The 23,651-nt window shown below is 35.3% G+C and overlaps 3 protein-coding genes across 7 annotated transcripts in view; 1 reads left to right on the top strand and 2 right to left on the bottom strand.

Annotated features, from left to right (window-relative positions):
• Nucleotides 1-147: 147 nt before the first annotated feature.
• On the bottom strand, nt 148-2,329 carry LOC105322666 (serpin B6). Of its 2 annotated transcripts, none has more exons than XM_034448863.2 (2): nt 2,173-2,329; nt 148-1,601 (listed from the first exon to the last, which is right to left on the bottom strand). In XM_034448863.2, the coding sequence occupies exon 2, from the start codon at nt 1,492-1,494 to the stop codon at nt 346-348; it is 1,149 nt and encodes a 382-aa protein (XP_034304754.2). In that variant the 5' UTR covers nt 1,495-1,601; nt 2,173-2,329; the 3' UTR covers nt 148-345. The 2 variants fall into 2 exon arrangements, with proteins under 2 accessions (XP_034304754.2, XP_065938924.1); XM_066082852.1 differs by having other exon boundaries at nt 148-1,366; nt 2,173-2,328.
• A 6,122-nt stretch (nt 2,330-8,451) lies between these two features.
• Nucleotides 8,452-15,074, top strand: LOC105322694 (tripartite motif-containing protein 2-like). Its single transcript, XM_020064906.3, has 2 exons — nt 8,452-8,567; nt 12,856-15,074. Exon 2 carries the CDS (start codon nt 12,879-12,881, stop codon nt 14,562-14,564), a length of 1,686 nt encoding a protein of 561 aa, XP_019920465.3. The 5' UTR covers nt 8,452-8,567; nt 12,856-12,878; the 3' UTR covers nt 14,565-15,074.
• A 4,755-nt stretch (nt 15,075-19,829) lies between these two features.
• The window catches only part of LOC105322705 (thioredoxin reductase 1, cytoplasmic), a 43,146-nt gene continuing 39,324 nt past the window's right edge, over nt 19,830-23,651 (bottom strand). For all 4 annotated transcript variants that reach the window (XM_066082834.1, XM_066082833.1, XM_066082836.1 and 1 more), the window contains exon 19: nt 19,830-23,540. In XM_066082834.1, the coding sequence (XP_065938906.1) occupies nt 23,478-23,540 (63 nt within the window). In that variant the 3' untranslated portion in view covers nt 19,830-23,477. The remainder of the gene's footprint in view (nt 23,541-23,651) is intronic.

Below are 23,651 nucleotides of genomic sequence, written 5' to 3'. Positions count from 1 at the left end.
CAATATAGTTTCTGTCAGTCTGAGACACGATCTTGGGACTCTTCACATACAGCAACAAATAGGCCTTAACCATGGTGATAAGGTGACGAATAACATCATCCCAACTGGTCGGAAAAGATTCCAAATCATAACCTTAAACTTCTTGAGTTCAGTGAAATAATTTAATATGTAATAATATAAAAACAGTGCCAAATAAGTTCCTTTTAAGAGAATAGCAATGATGAGAATATTTTGTCTCTTAAGTCTGTGACACATCTCCTACTATACTTCGTCAATCACCATAAAAAACCCTCCTGATCTGATAGCTAAGTCTAACTTCACCATAGCCATATTTACGGTACGTCCTTACATTGGTTGGTAGAATCTGCCGGAAAAAAGAATGACGTCATTAACTGAGTCCCGAATAAAGAAGAGGAAAGGATGGTTGGCTCTAAACTCTTGTGTTATCTGTACACAGCGCGTCCTAAACTTCACTGCCGTGGCAGCAGCGGCCTCTGACCCTTCCTCGTTCACCTCCACGAACGCTTTATGGAATACCTCGTTGATGTATACATTTTTGCTATTGTCTATTGCGGAAAAGTCCGCTTTATTCTCGTCAAAAGCAGACGACATTCCCAAAGCTGATAAGTGGGGCCTCAATTCAAACGTGCTTTCCATTTTAAACTTTGGAAGATGCACCTCCACCTTCTGCTCTCTAAGATGGCTGATGACGCCATTAAGGAAACGTTCTGATAGCTTCTCTTCCAGATCATTTAGTCCATCCACGGCCATTGGTAGAAGAACGAGCATGCTTAGTTTGTCACTTTGGTATGGAATGTCAAGGGCGTTTATTTGCATATCGGGTAAATGGCAGAATCTAAAAGACGCCTTCTGGTACATCATGTCAGTCATAAAGTTACCCTTTTCGTTACGGAATTCCATTTTCCGAGTGTTCTTTGATTGAAATTTACTTTTCCAATTCCCTTTGAAGTAGATAGCGTTGATGAGGACCATAAATGTTAAGGCATTTAGTGCGTCTGCTGGAACCAGATTCTGGATTTTGTTTTCTGTTTGTTGACTAACCCAAGAATTTATTTTCGAACTCGCTACTGCTGACTTAGAGAAGTCCAATGATTCTGCAGCTGTCTTGAAATGCTTTTCACATTCTATCATGAATGTTTCTTCAGGCTTAAACCTTATGCTTTGGTATATCTTGTTTGCTGTTTTGAGGGTAATGTCTCCGGTTTTTTTGGACAAATACTCCAGATAACCCCCAAAAGCTGAGTGGGTTTCTTTTCCCATTTTGTCAAAATGAAGAACTTGATCCATTTCTTTTAAGGTATCTGTTCTCGCTCCTAAGTGAACCATGGCCAAAGCAGTGGAAATGCTAAAAGGCGAATAAAAAACGTTCGATGCCTGTGGCAACTCTTTTAAAAGACTCAACATGAAAGCCTTGTTGGCATCGCCAAATGCAGTGGCGGTTTCTTTATTTTTGAAGGGTTGACTAGTCGCCATTACTGTGTATATAATAAAGCAAACAACAACACAGAACACAATCAGTAAAGAGTATATCAGTCTAGATGTAACATCACCCAGCAGTTCTTCTTTATGTTAGGTTTCAACTGAAATCGTATTAATAAAAGAGAAATTAAAACATTCATAATTCAACTATAATGTTTTAGAAAGCACAGTGGAAAGTGAAAAACTCGGCAACCATTGAGGAATGATGCGTTTTTTAAAAAACGGCATGGCTATTAGAGTATTAATTGGTTGTTCTTTAAAGTCCGTTTGAGATCATTTATTATCTTATAATAATAAGAAAGAGGTATGGATACAAGTTTCAGTTGATGGGAATCATTCTCCTTATTAAAATTTTATATGATATGAAGATTTCAATCCAACACTCTGACAATTTAAAACTAATCTGGATTATGTACACATTGTTTACATTGGAAACCGTTTTAGCCCTAACTGTTAAATTAAAGACAAACGTATTCATTTAACTCAATACAGTTTTTTGTTAACGTTTGATTAAAGATGGGTACTGGCCGTCGTAGATAAATGTTTACATGGCAAATATACAATTTACCTTTCACGTGTTTTAAATTAATTTAAACCGCTCTTAAAAAGGGAGAACTTCTTTAAAATATTTCCCTAATGTGCTAGAAATGATAACAAAGAATGGGCACTTACATGTACACGAAACAATTGACATTCCCAGTATTGCACAATGACATGACAACGAGTTAGATTTCCGGGTCACGTGAGATGAGGTATGAATACGTCCGTGGGTCACTATCTAATAAAAAATCTTTAATAGCAACAGGTGGACTGCATGGCTTATCTCTCAGTAAACACTCGCGATAGCAGACCGTTAGCATGGTTGGTTACAATGTAAGGGTCATGAATTAAAGTTAATCCAGATCGGACTTTATAACACAGACTAGCTACGTCGTTAAGGTATAGTCTGTTGCATTCACAGAAAAATATATATTATAAACGTACAGAGGAAAAATATCTTTACTCCAGTAATCTTCAGATTTAACAGAAGTGAAAAGGGTTAAAGATATAAATGCAATGTTCAGAAAATGATCAAGAGATCACCCCCCCCCCCCCTTCATCAGAACGCAAACCTTGTCAGTGGTTATTAACATCGGAAACAGAATTTTGGTGGAAACATCATTGTACCTCAAAAGTATACAAGCACTTACATGTAGTTTGTCAACATAAATATGAATAACATGACTGGGTGATTAAACAATTTTCATTCCATGGATTAATTCGAGGCACTGAATCTGGTACTGAATGTTTTCAGAAATAATTTTTAGAATAACTATTTTATGAGAAGTCAATTTTCACGACTAAGTTTTCGCTGTCGAATATAATTAGTTGATTTCATAAGCGCGTATGTTGATGAACAGTCCCACTCAACCCGAGAGCCCCTATTTTTTTAGTAAGTTAGAAAAAGATCCCAGTCGAGATTCAAAATGGCACACAGTTGTGAGCCTTAAAACGTTGATTTTATAGTGTAGAGGGTAAACGTATATTAAGACTTTATCATCACTCGTCATTAACAAATTTAAATTAGATAAGGAGCGCCTATGAATAAAATCAGAATAAATATACATGTAATCAACGTCGGATAAAACATCAATAGCTACATCTGTACTTCTTTCAACCTTTACACTAGAACTATTATCGTGAAATAAAATTGCAAGACAAAAATATCAATCAAAAAGAACTAAATGTATCTAACATTTAAACAGTTTTATGGTTTTTCTATTTAAAATCATATAATATCATAGTACATTACGGATTCATAAAGATACAATATCAGAAAATCGGGAAAAGCCTATTCATTAAATTCCATCTGACTATATGCAGAAGCAAATCAAGAAATATGGAAAGGGGGGTCTAATTGAATAAAATTAATACAAGTAAAAGTTCAGTGCTATGTTATCTTTTATTTGTAGAAACCGAGTCTTTTCAAACAATTTTACATTTTGGAAAAATTCAACAAAAATCGCAAAATTTCACCATTAGAAGGCACATGCATCAAGTCCTGCCAATTTTTATCTACCCATGCATTTTTGAGTGTTTTAGTTTTGGTAAGGGTTATTTGTATAATTTCTAGTCTTAATCAAGAAGTATATCGAACAATGAGAACGCGTCTCTATACATGATTAATAAAAAATTCACCGAAGAAACAAAAATTAAAAATATTCAGAGTGATTACTATATAGTATACAAGAAGCAATTTAAATAAAGGTCTAAATGATTGGATGTAACTTAAAGGGAAGATAATTCATCTGCTAAATAGATCGCACCTGTGTAATACAGTTGTACTCGGAATTGCCGTTGCCAGACACTTGATGTGACCTCTGCCGATGCAAGATCATATTCAGGAAAGTTTGAAAGGTGGACATTTTTATAAAGGTTTACATTTAGACCCTTTTACGATATTCTTATTTGTAACAAGATATCTGATTCTTGAGAAACATTTAATCAATAAAATAAGGTTGTCTGGTTTTTCATGCAAGTATGAGGGTAGCTAGTTTTGCAAAAAAACAAAAAACAAACCAAAACCTAAAAACATAATCCTCATTTTTATCTGCAATGCTGCTACCAAAATAAAGGGGCATCTAACCATATAGTTACACATGCCTCTTAATCTTTGGATAATTGATAATTATCCATTAAGAGTTATTACAAATTTCCGCAAATTATTAACATTAGAGAGGTTGAGATTTCAAACGTGTACGGGTACGCGTACGTGAACTAGGGGAACCATCTAAATTCTTCGCGAATTACGTCATCAGTTTTTGTGACGACATGGTTTCTACACGTTCTCTTAACTTGTAGAGTGTCGTCTACACGTAAGTACAAACGTGTAGCTTTTAACAACAAATGAAATCTTATTGATGAGTGAATGTATTCTTGTGATACATTATATAGAATTTTAAGCTTCATTTGCATGAAAATTGATAAGGAATTTACCATTTATTTGGAATTAAGTAAATAAATTCATGTCACAAAACTGCGTCGATTTACGTACACATTTGTATCCTACACGTTAAGAAATCTCAACTGATAAATTACAAAAACGTGTACGTGTACTTGTAGTTTTAACACACGTACGCGTACCCGTACACGTTTTAAATCTCAACCTCTCTATTGTCGACCAGAGAGTAACACATGAGAAACTATGGTGTTCCGATGGGGCTACTTCGACCTTCGCACTTTCGCCTTTAAGTCGAGGTGCGAGAGTGCGAAGTTGCGACGGCGAAAGTGCGAAGGTGCGACGGCAAAGGAGCGAAAGTGCGAAGATGCGACGGCGAAGCGCGAAGATGCGAAGGCGAAAGTGCGAAGGTGCGAAGGCGAAGGAGCGATACTACTATCGCACTCTCGCCTTCGCATCTTCGCACTCTCGCCTTCGCATCTTCGCACTTTCGCCTTCGCCTTTTTATAATTGTGGAGCTCTCTATCGTTTAAAGACAATTTTAGCTGTATAAAAGGACATCTGAGGCAGACGATGAACTTTTTAGAATTTATTTTCAACAGCCTGCGCAGATCCATAACCTTTTCTATAGGGGGTGGGGTGGATAAATAATTATATTTGTCGGGGGTGGGGGAGGGTTCCGAGACATATTTTGGAGATTTTATTATATACTAGTACATTTGTATAATTAATAAAATTAAATTTTCCGGGGGGATGAGATCTGGACCCTCTCTCCCCCTTTACTGCATGTGTGAAGTTATAAGTATTGAATTTTCCGGGGGGGGGGGGGGGGGACCCCCTCTCCACCTCTAGATCGATCCATACATCAGCAAGGAGTGTCGCATAATGAAATTAGAATGTTACTGTGTTTGATCTACGGTAAACAGACAGCTGGTAAGTGACAGGAGTCTGGAAGTGCTTATGTATACATTATGGCGGACATTACATTTTATATGGAGTATATAATGATTAGGCATAGACAGCACTGGTAAACATTTATGTCACATATACACATTAAAATATTTATAAACATTCATAGTAAGCACAATTGCCTAGCGCATGCGTACCAATGATATGATAGATTAATCGGAAAACTTTGGCGAGTAAGGTGCCTGCATCAAATTCTATGAAATCTTCCGAGACTTTCTGAATGCCATCAAAAAAGGCGAAGGCGAGAGTGCGAAAGTGCGAAGGCGAGAGTGCGAAGTTGCGAAGGCGAGGGAGCGATAGTAGTATCGCTCCTTCGCCTTCGCACCTTCGCACTTTCTCCTTCGCATCTTCGCGCTTCGCCGTCGCATCTTCGCACTTTCGCTCCTTCGCCGTCGCACTCTCGCACTTTCGCCTTCGCAACTTCGCACTCTCGCATCTACTTAAAGGCTAAAGTGCGAAGGTCGAAGTGGCACCATCGGAACACCATAAGAAACAACTATTTTCTTGGTTTCGGACAATAGAACACGGTGATTTGTCCCCTGTACATCTTCCAGGCATTAAATGATTTTGTTTTGCTTCAGACTAGAATGTCTCGACGTCATTGGATGAATCGCGTCCCGTTATTGCTTTATACGAGTACATTTCATTTCACGGCGGGCGTCAAAATTTATACGGCATTATGGCGGACGTAACTTTATTTGAGCTGGTTTTTAAACAAACATTCAACCATATCGTTAATTATTAAGCTCCAAAATATTTAGAGTGACCCCATCACCCTTTGCCCGTGACGTAATAAAACGATCCTACAATGGCATCAAGGTTTGCATAGACGACAGACGAGGAAGGTGAACAATTAGAGAATTGGCGCTATATATTATCTTTTGTTGTTTACATATCATGACTTTAGGTCCTCGACAAAACAAAACACTTATTAAGTTTGTTACTGACTGTTTACAAAAAATTGCCTCGCCTTCTACGGACTTTACCGACCTCACAAATTTCTGTAAACAGTAATGCAGTAACAAATCTAATAAGAAATAGTATAGTAGTACATGTACAATGTACGTGAAACAAAACTACTTTGAGGTTTGGTCCTGGGGTTGATCGTCAGTTCGTTGTTCAAAGACCGTGGAGTTCGCACTCTCAAGGTATATGTTTTTATGATTAGCCTATTGTTCGTGTAAATAATCAAGGCAAAATCGACACAAGAAATGGAGAGAGGTCAAACATACTTAAAGCAATATGAGCTGCAATTTTTTTGTTAAAACCTTTTTGAAAAAAAAAGGTTATTTTTTACTAAAATGACAAAAAATATCATGGTTTTTAAATTTCTGGTAGCTCTGTTTTTTGTGAAAAGCCATTAAGAAGTCTAAATTAGAACAAAATTGAATTTTTGTCGACCTGTACAAAAATTAATCGGCTATATATTCCTTATAAGTGAAATCTTTCTCTTGACAATTAATGATTTTTACAAAATGTATTTATCATAAAAGTTTAAGTTACAGGTAGACTTACCATACTAGCAGGTTTTTGCAGCAAAATAAAATTCTAAAAAATACAGCACATATTGCTTTAAAAATACTTTTCTATTATAACTACTTAAATTATAGATGACATATAATTTTTATTCTTTATCATAGCTAACTAATGCATCAGAATGCGGCTTGCAAAAGTAAATTGCAAACGTCGTTTAACTAAAAACAATTACTCTATCGTGTATATTTTTGGCTTGCCAGTTCAAAACTTTCTAAACATCAATCGGTTTTTTTTTTAAATAAAGAAGAAAATACTAAGTGGATGTTAAGTGGATGTTAATAAGAATCTGTGTTTTAAGTAATGTTGTTTTTAAATGTAATTTTCTAAATTTCAACATCCTTAAGTATAGAGAATTAAACAGCGGGTGCTGAAGGCGATTTTTCTTAGATAATAATAGTTTTTAAGAATATATTATAGTGTTTTTTTTGTTTTTTTGTTTTTTTTTAAACACCTTTAAATACGCATCTTAAGTATTGAATTGCATGTCCCTAATTAAGAAAAGTGGGCTTTTCCAACCCTAGAGGCCTAGGGGATCCAACCTCTGGGCCGGGGGGGGGGGGGGGTCCAACCCCTCTATAGATCCGCCAATGCTATGCTTCAATTATTTGCACGATTTATAAATAATTACCTGTATTTGAACGGGAGCGAACCTTTCAGAGCGAACAAGTAATGGGGTGAAATCACCCAGTCCCTTTCATAGAGACGGAGCACCAGTCTACAGACAGAGTGCAGTACAGACGACATTGAACTTTGTGGTGTCGGAAAAAAACTACTTCTTAGGCAAATGAGGTGTAGAGACCTAGACCTACACATCAAGGAGTTAGATTTTATACACCAAAACATATGGAAGTAGTTTTGAGAGAATTGCCAAAAATATTACTGTCCTTCTAATGCATGAAGCATGATTTCATTGCAACTTTTGGCTTGCATATCATTATTCTAAATTATGAGAAAGATAATATAACCTTAATTTAACGATTAAGATTATTTTAACTGCTCTTCAACAAGTAAACCATTACACGGATACAATATATTAGAGAGGTTGAGATTTCAAACGTGTACGGGTACGCGTACGTGAACTAGGGGAACCATCTAAATTCTTCGCGAATTACGTCATCAGTTTTTGTGACGACATGGTTTCTACACGTTCTCTAAACTTGTAGAGTGTCGTCTACACGTAAGTACAAACGTGTAGCTTTTAACAACAAATGAAATCTTATTGATGAGTGAATGTATTCTTGTGATACATTATATAGAATTTTAAGCTTCATTTGCATGAAAATTGATAAGAAATTTACCATTTATTTGGAATTAAGTAAATAAATTCATGTCACAAAACTGCGTCGATTTACGTACACATTTGTATCCTACACGTTAAGAAATCTCAACTGATAAATTACAAAAACGTGTACGTGTACTTGTAGTTTTAACACACGTACGCGTACCCGTACACGTTTTAAATCTCAACCTCTCTATTGAATGCACCTGGAATGTTTGGGATTTGTGTTTTATGTAAACAAATCACGTGATTTTATACAGGCCGCCGACCAGGAAGAGTAAACACGAACCAGGAAGATTAAACATGGATATTGCCGCCATAATTTGAGTTGTAGGCCTTTATGAGGTGCGTATATTGTTATATGTGCCTATCAGTATCTGTTTATTTGACTGAGTTGGCAAAACTTAAGGCCTACGAACCTATAATCAAGGATATTTTGAAAATTATCCGGACCTAAATAAAATAGAAATAATCAGGTTGGGGCCAATCGACCAAATTGGATATTAAAGCCCGTTTGTGATATAACAGCCCAAAACGGGATATAAATTTAAAGTGCAAATAATAAAATAGTTGATTTTGAATTTTTGATATTAATCTGCATTAATGTGTATTAAATGCATAACGTTTTGGTTTAAAAAGTTTTTTTATATATTATAGTTTAAAAAATTAATTTCCAAGAAGTTTAAGATAAACTGAGGGGTCGATCTTTGTAATTGGAGGTTACAGAAAAGGTTGTTTACCAAAGGGTGTTATATTTCATCTATTTTAATGCAGATTTTTATCAAAAATAAAAAAAAAAACCATTTATTTTTTTATTTTTTGCACTTTAAATTTATATCCCATTTGAGTTGTTATATCCCAAACGGGCTATTATATCCCATTTGGGCGATTGGTCCCGACCTGACAATAATATTAAGCCCACTCAGTTTGTAGTCTTTTTTTCACTAAGGATGCTAAACATGAACATTTTGAAAATGGTTTTCGAAATGAAGTCACCTGTGTTCACTTAACAAAAAAGAAATCGCTCAGCTACAGTTTATTTTTTTACATTTTGCAAAGCCTTCTCCATGTTATCAAGAATCTTGGTAAAGTCTAGATGCTTCGGGGTTACATAGGTAATCATGATAATGCTGATATTTAATTGACGTTAGAATGCCCTTAACACTAAGCACAGCGAGGCCTAGTGGTAATATTTTTCTAGCTCAAGGGCACTGCCATATTTTTGCCATTTGATTAACAAAGTTAACTCAGTTATTGAAATGATGTAATCATCGAGCTAAATTGTGAAATTAATGAGATCAACTGAATGCATTGTACGAATTTTATACATCCATAATATCCTCATCTTAAGTGTACTGACTACCATAAATAAAGAGGCAACTTGATAATAATGCACATCTTTATCAAACCATTGAAAAGCTAGTATTAGTATGCTGACTTATTGACTTGATGTGATTAACTGGAAAAAAATACATGTGTTGATGCTATGAATAAACAAACAAATCAAACTCAGTATATGACAAATATCACTCTAGTAAATATATGCTATGTGTTCTTGTAAACAATATTTTCACTTATGCTCTAGTAAATTAACAAATATGACGAAACCAATACTACTAGCATATCACACAATGCAAAAATGAATGACCATATATGTATGCCTATGGTAAAGTGCACAAAACATCGCACGCAAACAATGAAACCTTAAATTTCGATATTATCATACAATAGAAACATGTTACGATGATACAATGTACTTGTATCTTTAAATTTATATACACATTTCTAGATTTATCGCTCGTGCCAACATACTAACATGTTACAAAAAATTCATCTTCACAGTTGAACACTTTTGATTACACATTTATACCTATCGTTTATACATAACTTTCTGTTCTAAACAATACACATGCAGATTTCATGTTAAACTTACATAACTTAGAAGTTTTCTCTCGTAGAAACAAACATAATAAACATGGTAAATGGTATTCAGCGCAGGGACTAGGAAAAATCTAAACAGCGCTCGTGCACCCGCAAAAATACTAATAATAAAACCAATTTTGGATTATTCTAAAATTCAAACTCAATCCAATCATTTTTTATAATGTTAAAATGGCATTAATGGATACCATTAGGTATCTTCTATTTTTCTCTTTTTTTCCCAACTCGGCTATACATAATTCCGTAATTCTACAATTCTATTTTAAATGATAGTTTTTTGTTTGGATATGAATTTTAAATGGAAAATGTATGCTATGACTTTATGTTATTTGCACTTAATTGCACTTTGCATGCCATAATAAAGAACATCTGAAATATTTTCACTCCTAAAGTAGCCTGATAATGTATCCTTAATTTTTTGGCATAGACATAAAAAGATGTAAATAAATATGGAATAAATTTTCATGGAAATTTATCCAAAATTGAAAAACGTCTCAATATTGTGTCCTTAAATAGTGAAATTCCAAACCCATATTAAGAGGGGTCAAAGAAATCTCAGATTAAGTTTAGACTCCTGAATGAAGCTAAAAATGTAAATATGAGACTCCCTGAGATGTCCATATTACTGCTATTTTACATGTACTCAGGAGACCATCAAGGCCTGTGCGCCTCTTTCATTAAATATAATCTGAACTGCAAAGAAAACTTGATTAATGACTATAACATGTATACTGAAAATTCTATTTTTAAGTTAATACAAAAATATATCTTTTAAAAAGCTACAACATGTATTTAAAAATATATTAACCAATTTTAGCCAATTAAATACATATTAAGGAAAAAATATTGGGTTGCAAGCCAATTAGTATTGAAACAAATATTTGTGTACAGTCTTTAATGTTCAATTGTGTTTGAAATTATTTAATGCAGTAATAAGTTGAAAATTTTGTTACATATGTATTTGATGCAAGATGATTGAAACAGTTCTTCAATAACTTTTTAGCTCACTAGAGCTGAAACCTTAAGTGAGCTTTTCTGATCAAAATTTGTCTGTTGTCTGTTGTCGTTGTAAACTTTTCACATTTTCATCTTTTTCTCTAAAACCACTGGTCAGATTTCAACAAAACTTGGCACAAAGCAGCACTGGGTAAAGGGGATTCAAGTTTTTTCAATGAAAGGCAACACCCTTTTTAAAGGGGAGATAATTGAAAATATTGAAAATTTGTTGGTATTTTTCAAAAATCTTCTGCTAAAAAGCTATTCGGCCAGAAAAGCTTTAATTTGTGTGAAAGCATCCTAAGGTAGTGTAAATTCAGGTTTGTTCAACTCATTGGCCACGAGGGTAGGGTGGGGCCACAATGAGGGGATCAAGTTTTACATTGTATATATATATATAGAGATAATCTTTTAAAAATCTTTTTCTCAAATACTATTTGGCCAGAAAAGCTTAAACTTGTGTGGAAGCATCCTAAGACTTTGTAGATTTAAATTTGTTCAAATCATTATCCCGGGGGTAGGGCAGGGCCACAATGGGAGATGAATTTCTACATAGTACAATAATATATAGAGAAAATATTAAAAAAATTTCTTCTCAAAAACTATTAAGCAAGAAAAGCTTAATATGGAGAGAAAGCATCCTCAGATAGTGTAGATTCAAGTTTGTTATACTGTGGTTTTATTAATATTCGATGGATATCAATTTTCGTGGATTTCGTTGTTAAGTTTATCCACGAAATTAAGTGTTTATTGAAGTGCAATTTCTATAAATATTTTGTGTTAATAGAGTTGATTTTTGTCATTTTTGTTATCATAGGGATACATATTTCTTCAAGAATTAACAGTTAAGTTGAAAAAAAATGGATTTTACAGAATAGAAATTAGTTTGTGTACTCATATTAGCATAAGAAAAAATAGTGCAGTTGTTATTTATTGAAAATGGACGGTTAAATATATACCTGTAGCATCATTTTCCACAATAGTAAATTAGCGGGGGTATCAATTGCGAGCTTGCTCATAGTATCTCTAAATCATGGTCCCCAGCGGTCGGTAGGGTTCGGCCACAATGGGGGGGGGGGATGAATTTTTACATAGGAATATATAGAAAATAATCTTAAAATCTTCTTCTTAAAATCTATTAGGCCAGAAAAGCTTAAACTTGTGTGAAGGCATCCTCATATAGTGTAGATTCAAATTTGTTTAAATCATGGTCCCTGGGGGTAAGGCGAGGCCATAATGGGGGGATTCATTTTGACATATGAATATATCGAAAAAATCTTTCGAAATTTTCTGGGAAAGTTTTCAGCCCAAAAAGCAGTAACTTGTATGAAAGCACGAGTCATGCAGATTAAAGTTTGACCAAATCATGATTCCCTAAAGAAAAGTGGGCCACAAAGTGGGGGGGGTATATAGGAATAGAGTAAAATCTTCTTTCAGGTACAACAAAAGGGGCTTGGTATTTATCATAAAATTATGTGGATAAAAATCGGCAGATTTCTTTTTTTTTTTTTTTTTTTTTTTTTAGCAAAATCTACTGTTCTTAGTTGTCAAGATTTTTTTGTTTTTGATACTGTAATGCTAATTTGAACCGAGTGAAGGCCATCGTTGCTCAAGGGAGCGATGTGGCCCCTAGGCCTCTTGTTTAATTCACCCTACTTATATATAATTTCATCATTTTTGTTTGGTAATTTTTCAGAATATGAACAAAGGTATCTGACCATGGACAAGCACTGGGCCCAGGATGTGTTACGGTGTCGTCTCTGTGAGACCCCGGGCCCCCCTATGTACTGTGACATTTGTCACATACATCTGTGTAAAGCCTGTGTGGGAGAACATCTCTCTGATCAATCCAAAGAACACAAAGTGCTGCCATTTGAAAAGAGAGGATCTACTCCCAAATGTCCAAAACATTCCACAAAACTATGTGAACTTCATTGTGAACAATGTGACATTCCTATTTGTACAACATGCGCTTCCTCTGAAAAACACAATGGCCATAAATTTATTGATATAACTAAAACTATGGATAACAAGAAAGAAATCATTCAAAAAGATATAGAAGAACTAGAGAAATCCATTTATCCCAAATACCAAGAGATTGAATCCATTATCCCAGTCCAGAAATCTGCATTGAATGAAAACTCACAGAAATTAACAACAGAAATCGACAAACATGGACAAGATTTCCACAAAGAATTAAACACCATTATCAAAAACATGAAATCTCACGTGGAGGAAATGGACACCAAACACCTGGCTGTCCTAGATAAACAAGAAGATGAAATTAAACACACCATTTCTGAAATCACACTGACCATTGCTGAACTGAAGACGTTACTGGACTCCAATGATGTTAGGCGTGTCTTTGCCTACAAATCCAGGAATGATGAATTCAGAAGAGTGCCTCCTAAACTCACAGTGTCCTTACCAAGTTTTACCCCTCAGAAGATCAACAAAGAACAGCTTTATCAACAGTTTGGTTCTCTGTCAGCGTCATCTATCAAAATAGAAGAACATGGCTACACCCTGGGATCTCCCGGTGCTGAGTCCTCTCCCCTGAACAGAACGCTCATTGATGTACCACGGATCATCACACAAATAGAAACAGAGTATGATAACTCACTCTTTTACTTTAAAAGTAATCCATTATGCAGTGTGTCCTGTCTGAGTGATGAGAAGATATGGACGCGTGGTGGTGACAAAATCATGAGACTCTACAACCTCTGTGGGGAACTAGTGAAGTCAGTCCAAACCAAGTCAGGGAACAATCCACAGGACATAGCAGTAACAAGGAGTGGGGATCTAGTTTATACTGATTACAAAGATAGAACTGTGAACATAGTGAAGAATACACAGATACAGACAGTAATCAGTCTACGGGGGTGGAGACCTTGGGGTGTCTGTAGTACCTCCTCTGGTGACCTCCTGGTTGTCATGGACAGTGATGATTATAAACAAACAAAAGTTGTGTTTTACTCTGGCTCCACAGAGAAACAAAGTATTCAGTACGACGACAAAGGACAACCTCTCTATTCATCTGGTCGGTACAACACTAAATTCATCAGTGAGAACAGGAACCTAGATATCTGTGTGTCAGACAATAGAGCCCGTGCAGTAGTGGTGGTCAATGAGGCCGGGAAACTCCGGTTTACCTACACTGGTGCTCCCTCTACTACTAAGAGATCATTTGGTCCACACGGCATCACAACAGACAGCCAGGGTCGTATCCTGACAGCAGACTATACCAACCAGTGTATCCACATCCTGGATCAGGACAGACAGTTCCTCCGCTACATTGACAACTGTCATTTACGTGATCCATTTGGTTTATGTGTGGACACCAGAGACAACCTCTTTGTGGCTGAATACAGAACAGGTAAAGTGAAGAAAATACAATATGTCTAGAACATGACACATGCAGCAGTGTAACATTGTATTTATGTATTACATGTTGACAACTGACTATATATTTTACTGTTTGTGTTTAAAGTTAATTACCTTCATTATATAATTGGTTTATATTTATGATTAATAAATATCCTCATCTATTCCTTATATGTCAATAATATTATTGTTTATTTTCTATATGTGAATCATAACAACAAAGTCATTGTTTTTCTGCATTGATTTAGCTCGTAAAAATTGTACATTTGTTATGTCCAATCAAACTATATATGTACATGTTTGTAAATAATATTATAGATTACAATTAGAAAACATGCTGTATAATATACTTTGTATATCAAGGACTAAAACAGTTGAATGTTTGAAAAACAAGAGGCCCATGGGCCACATCGCTCACCTGAGGAACAATAGGTATGATAAAATCAGCTCAATGGAGTCATAATACAAACTATCTGGACAGTGTACAATAATACATGTAGATCCTGTATAAATAAAATCCATTTTCCCCTGGATATTCTTATGTTTATAATCATTAGTCCCTTTTCTAACAGGATGATTTTATAGTCATATCATATGTTGAGTATTGCAGTTCTCAAAAAGATCCCTAACAATAGTTTATATATGGGATATAAACGTACATCAAACTCTGAACCTTCTCGTGAGGCCAAAGAATTTTCCTGTGGCCAAAGTCTTAACAATTATAAAGAATCATCTGGCTGATTAGTTTCTGAGAAGACTTTCCCTGTATATTCCTTTGTTAAACTTTGACCCCCCATTGTGGCCCCACCCTACCCCTGGGGATCATTATTTTCACAACTTTGAATCTACACTACCTGAGGATGCTTTCACACAAGTTTCAGCTTTCCTGGCTGATTAGTTTCTGAGAAGAAGATTTTTAAAGATTTACTCTGTTTATTCCTATGTAAAACATCGACCTCCCATTGTGGCCCAAACCTACCCCCAGGGGTCATGATTTTCACAAATTTGAATCTACACTACCTGAGGATGCTTCCACACAAGTTTCAATTTTCCTTGCTGGTTTCTGAGAAGAAGATTTATAAAGATTTACTCTATATAATCATTTTAAACTTCGACCCCCCCATTGTGGCCCCAACCTACCCCCAGGGGTTATTATTTTCACAACTTTGAATCTACACTACCTGAGAATGCTTCAACACAAGTTTCAGTTTTCCTGGCTGGTTTCTGAGAAGAAGATTTTTAAAGATTTACTCTATATAATCATATGTTAAACTTCGACCCCCCCCCCCCATTGTGGCCCCAACCTACCCCCAGGGGTTATTATTTTCACAACTTTGAATCTACACTACCTGAGAATGCTTCCACACAAGTTCCAGCTTTGCCGGCGGATTAGTTTCTGAGAAGAAGATTTTTAAAGATTTACTGTATATATTCCTATGTAAAACTTCGACCCCCCATTGTGGCCCCAACCTACCCCCGGGGGTCATGATTTTCACAACTTTGAATCTACACTACCTGAGGATGCTTCCACACAAGTCTCAGCTTTCCTGGCCGATTAGTTTCTGAGAAGATTTTTAAAGATTTACTTTTTATATTCATACATGTATGTTAAACTTCGACCCCCCATTGTGGCCCCACCCTACCCCCGGGGGTAATGATTTTCACAACTTTGAATCTACACTACCTGAGGATGCTTCCACACAAGTTTCAGCTTTCCTGGCCGATTAGTTTCTGAGAAGAAGATTTTTAAAGATTTACTCTATATATTCATTTGTTAAACTTCGACCCCCCATTGTGGCCCCACCCTCAGGTGAGCTAAAAAGGTTAAGTTTACAATTGAATAAGTTGGTTTCTGGAAGAACAGACTTTGAAAATTTTCGTAATAAATATTGACAAATTTTTAACTTTTTTAATCTTTAGCTTTTAAGATCTGTGTACAAACATAGAATTGTGAGCAAATCTCTGTATCTTGCTTATAATTCGAAGCTTAACACTCAAATATGGTTAGTAAATAGAAATTGTAGGGTAACAATTAAACACAAGAAACATGCACTACATGTATAACAAATAAAGAACATTGTACCCCTACATCAGATTTTGCTTAATTTGCGCAGGTAAACAGTTAACTGTTTGATTTACCGAAGTCTTTGTTTGATTTGATACGTAAAAATCACGAAATACAGACGATAGTTCCCAGGTTACAAAGCATAAATAATGAAAACGAAACGAAAATCAGTACAAGCTAACACCAACGTCATGTGTGAAAACTGTCAACGCATTGAAATATTTAGCCTTAATTTACTTCACAAAATCGGCACCAATATATTTTGCATGTTTCAAAAATTTCCCTTCATACGCGAACGGTTGCATAGCAATTAAGCAAATTCATCATAGTCAGATCGACCCTTTTTCGTATAATGTCATGGCTGCTTTAAACAAAGAACCTCGTTTTAGAAGTATGGAATACGAGTCTTGGTAAAAGGGGTATGCAAACCCGGGCCGTGGCAAAATAAAAGCCGGGGCAGATCGGCAATCGTCAATTCCAAATACGCATTATTTTGCAGCAATATTTACAGCGAATACAAATATAATGGTCCATCAAATATCCCGAAATTTTAATGAGATTGGCAGATTAATACCTGCCAATCTTTTGTTTTGCTCAGGCCAAGTCTTGCCTACCTATTTTACCGTATGCCGAGACCGAAGCTATTAAACTTTTCCTTTATTATTATTTTCGTAATAACTCAGATTTTAATCAGAATTAGCACTTAATTTTTGCAATTTATATTTTCCTTCCCATAAGGATAATTTATGCTAAACTACATTGAATTGAACTAATTAGTTCTTGAGAAGAAGATTTTTAAAAATGCACCCCCCTTTTCTTCAGTTTCAAGGTTTTCTCCGCTTTGAATACAGATCGGACTTTTATTTCTGCAATTTATATTCGCCCTCCCATAAGGATGCTTTGTGCCAAATTTGGTTGAAATTGGATAAGCGGTTTTAGAGAAGAAGTTCAAAATGTAAAAAGTTTACAGACGGACAGACGGATTATGTCAATAAATGCCCAATGTATTTTTAAAAATTATTTTTCCAATTTAAGTGTTTACAATGCTTCACTACGACATATTACAAAATTTACAAACTTCTTTACTTCTAGAAGGTGCGAATATTGTGTTACAAAATATAGAGGGTATTTGTAACAAGCATTTGAATGACGTGATTGTTAATAAGCCAAAACAGACGTAGGGCGGAGATTTAATCTACAGAATAGTTGGCATTGAAGTTCTAAATAAGATGTTGATGCAAACAACAGTCAGTATCAATATGTTAGAAGTTCTAATGTTTTAGAACTATATTCTGTACAAAAGTCAATGCATTATAGAGTATATTATTTATATTCTAATCGAAAAAATTAGATATGTTTGTATTCTCGGGCACGTAGAAAGTGGAAGGGGGCGTTGGTGGGAGCAGAACCAGAACAGATAACTCTTGGGGGGGGGGGATGGATACTAGCTACTACCACATTTTAGTTTGTGATAATTTTAAATTGGAGCATCCAGTTTTAAAACAGATTTCAATTTTGTGTTCAGAAAAATAATATCATATGATAACACATTTAAGAAAAAATATTTCTACTTGTTAAACTTCCTCATTTAAAAGTTAAATTATGAAGAAAACGTTGTGCCCCTTTTAGCCCTTTATTTGAAGAGGCAGTCCATTTTCTAGCTGTCAATAAATCTAAACAACTTTTGTTCTTCATGTTACAAAATATTTACAAAAACAATCTTAAGTGTTTAAACAAATTGACATTTAGGCCTGGCCTCACGATCATTACGGAATTTCAGACTTAAGTCAAAATTTCAGGCAGTCATAATATTATTGTCCATCATAAAATATCGATTAAAATTTGTAATTAACAAATCTATATCAAGACAATTTAAGTAGCATTTCAATTTTGTCAGTGTTTTCAATCTAGAGGCGTTAAGACAGTGTACAGTTTTTGACTAAAGTCTAAGATTGCTTCATGATCCTCATAGCTCCTTAAAGGGATGTTTTACCAATTTTTTTTGGATGGAATATTGTCAGCAGCATTATTATAGAATTTGTACTTTGAAATAATCAAGTTACCCTAGTTTTAAGATTAACTGCTTTTGAAAAGAGTTAAACCTCTAATTACGTAATACACGAGTAGAATAAAGCGTTGTCAGATAACCTCGAGATGAATTAATAATAACAAATTATTGCTTAGTAAAGGATGAAAATACACGTAGAAAGACTTGGCCCATACTTTGAAGGGCCAGCCCCTTTTTCTTGATATCAAATGAAAGGTCTCATAAATATAAACTTATTTTTATACTCATTAGCTCATAAGTGTTCAGGAACTGTTAACTATTCTGGAGATATATGAACAATTTTTATAGCTCACCCTTTAACTCCTTACTGGGGCTATTATCCAAAAATTTTAAAGCAGCATATTGATAAGCATATCAGTCTAGGTATGTTTCCTCTATGTTGCTTTTCAAAATATTTCTCCCTTTTCAAAAATAAATGAACAAAGCTTTGGACTTCTGGCCCCTTGGAAACCCTAATTGAGTAACATGATATGATTTATATGTGGTACTGTGTGGATCAATAGCTGTACAATAAACATTTTTGCTTCTACATGTATAATCAATTAACACATTTTTGCTCAGTAAATATTTAAAAGTAAAAGAGTTTAAAACCCTCTTGGCCCCTAACTTAAAGGACCAGTCTCTTTTTTCTTGATATCAAATGGAAGGCCATGTACCTACATGTCTGAACAAACTATTTACACATTCATAGATACTACAGAAAATGTGAGAGAAGTTCGTGAACAATGTCAAATACAGGGGGTATGGGTGGGGTGGAACATCCAAACCAGTCTAGACTGTGCAGGCATTGCCACTCAGGTTTTGGAAAGAAGTTTGCAATTTGTATTCCTCCAAATTAAACAAGATTCTAAAGGTGCGATTTTTAAAAATTTAAATTAATAGTTCATACTTAAAATTTTATTTTCCTCATTTTCCTTTAAATTGTTCATTTTGTTCTTATTTGTTTGCTTTATTTAACCGTAGGATGTGATTAGTCCATAGTATAACTTTACACTTTCTTTCTCTTTTATTTTTTGACCATTTTGTGGATGGCATCAATTTAGTCCTAGACTGCTTACATTATAATAAAGGTGTTTAAACCAACCAAGAGTTATTTCAGTACTGCGGTATATCAAATCACTTCCACACGAGTAACAGCATAACAATACACTGATTATAGGCAACATAAATATTTAATGACATATGGTATATCCATAATAATAATAGAATTTTCCAAGCACTAGTAAAATAGTAGCACTTGTCAAAATAGCGGTTTCCATGACAACTGTCACATCTGGTCGCACCCTGCCTCGTCTTGAGGTTGATGGGCATGTCCGTCATTAAGAACACTTAACATGTGTTACAGACAATTACCACAGAAACCATTGTACGATTCCCTGCCGCTGAAAGCTGAAACACCTGACCCCCAAATCTCCAGTTACTACATCTCATAGCAAAATTATTACAGTACAGAAAACCCAGCACAAATGGATATAAAAATGTACACAATTCTGTCAATATTATTAAAACAGAAAATGAAAAAGTAAATCACGTGCATTGCATGGAGGGGGGGGGGGGGGGGAAATATTATCCAAAAATCAAAATGCATGATTGAACAATGCGAGTCTTAGGAAAAAATAAACTTAATGACAAAGTAATTCTTACTTCAAAAGCCAAAAAAAACAAGAGGCCCATGGGCCACATCGCTCACCTGAGGAACAATAGTTATGATAAAATCAGCTCAATGGAGTCATAATACAAACTATCTGGACAATGTACAATAATACATGTAGATCCTGTATAAATAAAATCCATTTCCCCCTGGATATTCTTATGCTTATAATCATTAGTCCCTTTTCTAACAGGATGATTTTTATAGTCATATCATATGTTGAGTATTGCAGTTCTCAAAAAGATCCCTAACAATAGTTTATATATGGGATATAAACGTACATCAAACTCTGAACCTTCTCGTGAGGCCAAAGAATTGTCCTGGGGCCAAAGTCTTAACAATTATAAAGAATCATCTGGCTGATTAGTTTCTAAGAAGATTTTTAAAGATTTACCCTATATCTTTTGTTAAACTTTGACCCCCCCCCCCCATTGTGGCCCCACCCTACCCTGGGGATCATTATTTTCACAACTCTGAATCTACACTACCTGAGGATGCTTTCACTCAAATTTCAGCTTTCCTGGCTGATTAGTTTCTGAGAAGAAGATTTTTAAAGATTTACTCTGTTTATTCCTATGTAAAACATCGACCTCCATTTGTGGCCCAAACCTACCCCCAGGGGTCATGATTTTCACAAATTTGAATCTACACTACCTGAGGATGCTTCCACACAAGTTTCAGTTTTCCTGGCTGGTTTCTGAGAAGAAGATTTTTAAAGATTTACTCTATATAATCATATGTTAAACTTCGACCCGCCATTGTGGCCCCAACCTACCCCCAGGGGTTATTATTTTCACAACTTTGAATCTACACTACCCGAGGATGCTTCCACACAAGTTCCAGCTTTGCCGGCGGATTAGTTTCTGAGAAGAAGATTTTTAAAGATTTACTGTATATATTCCTATGTTAAACTTCGATCCCCCATTGTGGCCCCATCCTACCCTCGGGGGTCATGATTTTCACAACTTTGAATCTACACTACCTGAGGATGAATCCACACAAATGTCACCTTTCCTGGCTCATTAGTTTCTGAGAAGAAGATTTTTAAAGATTTACTTTATATATTCCTATATAAAACTTTGATCCCCATTGTGGACCCACCCTACCCCCGGGGGTCATGATTTTCACAACTTTGAATCTACACTACCTGAGGATGCTTCCACACACGTCTCAGCTTTCCTGGCCAATTAGTTTCTGAGAAGAAGATTTTTAAAGATTTACTCTATATATTCATTTGTTAAACTTCGACCCCCCCCCCATTGTGGCCCCATCCTCAGGTGAGCTAAAAAGGTTCAGTTTACCATTCAATAAGTTGGTTTCTGGAAGAACAGACTTTGACAATTTTCGTAATAAATATTTACAATTTTTTTGCTTTTTTAATCTTTAGCTTTTAAGATCTGTGTACAAACATTGTGAGCAAATCTCTGTATCTTGCTTATAATTCGAAGCTTAACACTCAAATATGTTTAGTAAGTAGGAATTGTAGGGTAACAATTATACAAGAAACATGCACTACATGTATAACAAATAAAGAACACAATTTATTTTTTCGAAATGAATCATATATATACATGTATATACCTACATATTTTCGTCAGCGATATCAAACTCTATTTAAACTGAATAAACTCGAGAAAATGCCGAGCATCTCAACAAAACCTATTGCATTAATCTACCATTGCCGAATTACCGATAGAATTAATTGTACTTCAGTACCCCTACATCAGATTTTGCTTAATTTGCGCAGGTAAACTGTTAACTGTTTGATTTACCGTAGTCTCTGTTTTATTTGATACGTAAAAATCACGAAATACAGACGATAGTTCCCAGGTTACAAAGCATATAAATAATGAAAACGAAACGAAAATCAGAACAAGCTAACACCAACGTCATGTGTGAAAACTGTCAACGCATGGAAATATTTAGCCTTAATTTACTTCACAAAATCGGCACCAATATATTTTGCATGTTTCAAAAATTTCCCTTCATACGCGAACGGTTGCATAGCAAGTAAATTCATCATAGTCAGATCGACCCTTTTTCGTATAATGTTATGGCTGCTTTAAACAAAGAACCTCGTTTTAGAAGTATGGAATACGAGTCTTGGTAAAATGGGTATGCAAACCCGGGCCGTGGCAAAATAAAAGCCGGGGCAGATCGGCAATCGTCAATTCCAAATAGCATTATTTTGCAGCAATATTTACAGCGAATACAAATATACTGGTCCATCAAATATCCTGAAATTTTAATGAGATTGGCAGATTAATACCTGCCAATCTTTTGTTTTGCTCAGACCAAGTCTTGCCTACCCATTTTACCGTAGGTAATTCTTACCGTATGCCGAGCCCGAGGCTATTAAACTGATTAAAACACGCATTTCCTTTATTATTATTTTCGTAATAACTCAGATTTGAATCAGAATTAGCACTTAATTTTTGCAATTTATAGTTTCCTTCCCATAAGGATAATTTATGCTAAACTACGTTGAATTGAACTAATTAGTTCTTGAGAAGAAGATTTTTAAAAATGCACCCCCCTTTTTCTACAGTTTCAAGGTATTCTCCGCTTTGAATACAGATCGGACTTTTATTTCTGCAATTTATATTTGCCCACCCATAAGGATGCTTTGTGCCAAATTTGGTTGAAATTGAATAAGCGGTTTTAGAGAAGAAGTTCAAAATGTAAAAAGTTTACAGACGGACAGACAGACGGACGGACAGACGGACAGACGGACGACGGACAAAATGTGATCAGAATAGCTCACTTGAGCTTTCAGCTCAGGTGAGCTAAAAAGTATGGAAGAGGTATGAAGAATATCAAATGTCTTTTCATGATGAATGCATGTTCATACTCATATCACACAAAAAATTGATAAAGTTTTCCAAAGAAAAAAATGAGTATACACATTTTCCAAATAAAAATCAGTCTGATAACAAAAAAATTCAATCTGAAATGAGTTGTTCCTCTTCAAATCCAGATAACAGTGAGTTTGTTGGTTAACTTCCTAAGGTTTATGCTTGTCTGATGAAGTCAGCATTTTAGAAGATGTGTGAATTTTTGGCTGGATTTCAAAGTTCGTGTTAGGGGGTGGTTACAGTTTGCTCTGGGGGTGAAGGATACAGCTTACTGGTCCAGCGGCAGGGTCTAACCTCAGCAGCCCGCCTGCTGCATGTCCATGCCGCTCCTCTTGGTCACATTCATTGTAGTAAACGTCTGCAAAACAAACACAAACATTATTGAGATAGCCATATCCTATAGGGCCCTGATTTAATACAAAATTATTAAAGGGAAAAAATGAAAGTAAAAGTGAGCAAGTTCATAGCA

Source organism: Magallana gigas, chromosome 4, assembly GCF_963853765.1.
Source record: "Magallana gigas chromosome 4, xbMagGiga1.1, whole genome shotgun sequence".
NCBI classification, from domain to species: domain Eukaryota; kingdom Metazoa; phylum Mollusca; class Bivalvia; order Ostreida; family Ostreidae; genus Magallana; species Magallana gigas.
This window is presented reverse-complemented; position numbering and strand designations above follow the sequence as displayed.